The sequence below is a fragment of the Perkinsus marinus genome, assembly GCF_000006405.1.
Source record: "Perkinsus marinus ATCC 50983 genomic scaffold scf_1104296935918, whole genome shotgun sequence".
Lineage (NCBI taxonomy): Eukaryota > Perkinsozoa > Perkinsida > Perkinsidae > Perkinsus > Perkinsus marinus.
Window position 1 is genome coordinate 1 of NW_003214300.1, and position 1,469 is coordinate 1,469.

At 48.8% G+C, this 1,469-nt stretch overlaps 1 protein-coding gene across 1 annotated transcript; it reads right to left on the reverse strand.

Moving 5' to 3' along the window:
- Nucleotides 1–204: 204 nt before the first annotated feature.
- Nucleotides 205–1,425, reverse strand: Pmar_PMAR029712 (Phosphate acetyltransferase, putative; the record flags this gene model as incomplete). The annotated part of the gene is made up of 5 exons (XM_002783850.1): nt 205–492; nt 679–987; nt 1,033–1,095; nt 1,137–1,248; nt 1,302–1,425. Coding segments are annotated over 5 exons (896 nt in total), but the record flags the coding sequence as incomplete, so codon positions are not given.
- Between the last annotated feature and the right edge of the window lie 44 nt (nt 1,426–1,469).

The following is a 1,469-nucleotide window of genomic DNA, read 5'->3' on the forward strand; positions in this document are numbered from 1 at the left end:
CGGAGCCTATATCAAGCAGTAACCCTTCCTCATGCATATCTTCCATTATAGATTAATACTGTCCGGTTTTGCGTTTCTGAGTTGTGTACTATAATGCAACGCTGCACTGTTGTAAACCATCTCGCATCAAGAAACTCATAATGTTGTACTTGTAAATGTGTGAATAATCAACTGTAGTTATACAATCACTATCCTTCTAAACATTTAGTTGAGAACATCACCAGGAGCAGGACCAGTCGGGATCGGAATACTCGCGCCCTGAAGGACCGTCACTGCAGCGGCATCAACAACATCTTCAGCGTGGCATCCTCGAGAGAGATCATTGGTGGGGTAAGCCAAGCCCTGGAAGACCGGACCAACGGCCTGGTAACCTCCGAAACGCTCAGCAACCTTGTAGGCGATGTTGCCAGCATTCAAGTCGGGGAAGATAAGGACATTTGCCTGGCCAGCAACCTTGGAACCGGGGGCCTTCTTGGCAGCTACCTCGGGGACCTATGGAGATTCTATGACATAAGGCATGATGCAGCATCAGTATATACAATCTCCTTCCTCAACCGAGCAAGAAGTGTACAGAAACCACTAACAATTTCCCAAAAATTTTCTCAGAGTTCTCAGATTATCGTATAGTTGACCATGTGCATATTTTCCCACACTGCCACGATAACACAAGAGGCTTACAATGGCAGCATCGACCTGCATTTCACCATCAATGGCAAGATCAGGTCTCTCCTTGCGAGCAAGGGCAAGAGCCTCTTCAACTCTAGTCACATACTCATGCTTAGCACTGCCGAACGTGGAGAAGCTGAGCATTGCAATACGCGGAGTGCTGGCTAAGACATCCTCGCAGGTCTGGGCAGTTGTGATGGCGATCTCGGCGAGCTGCGAGATGGAGGGCGCGATGCAGAAGCCGCAGTCGGAGAAAAGAAACGTCTTGTCATCCTTGGCGATGATGAAGAACGACGAAGCGGTCTTCAAGCCTTTCTTAACCTGGAAAAACATATGATATTTACCATGTGCGGACCCCCACGTTACGCCAACAGTTTGCAAGGCCGCACGGGCAACATCAGCAGAAGTATGGGAAGCACCAGCAACGCACTGAAATAACATATGATAACCTCTTGAGTTCATTAGCTTACTCCTTGAACATGGCCAGTGGTCAACATCAAATTCGCCATCATAAGGGGAGAATTCTTCACGGTATCAAGGGCGGCATCAATAGTCATGCCCTTCTTTTGGCGCTTCTGGAATCTGACCATCATCCATACCATAACTCGCTCAACTCCTCCGAATGCATCACATACAAGACAGTGGCGGTCTGTTCCACAACCTCAGGATGGAGTGCTGGATCAATGATCCTCACGCCTTCCAAAGACACGTTGTTCGCCTTGGCGCACTTATAGTTGCCTCGCGGTCGCCCACCAACACCTGTGAAGAACAGTCACTTGAAGATAACCGGTGGCGACCTACAG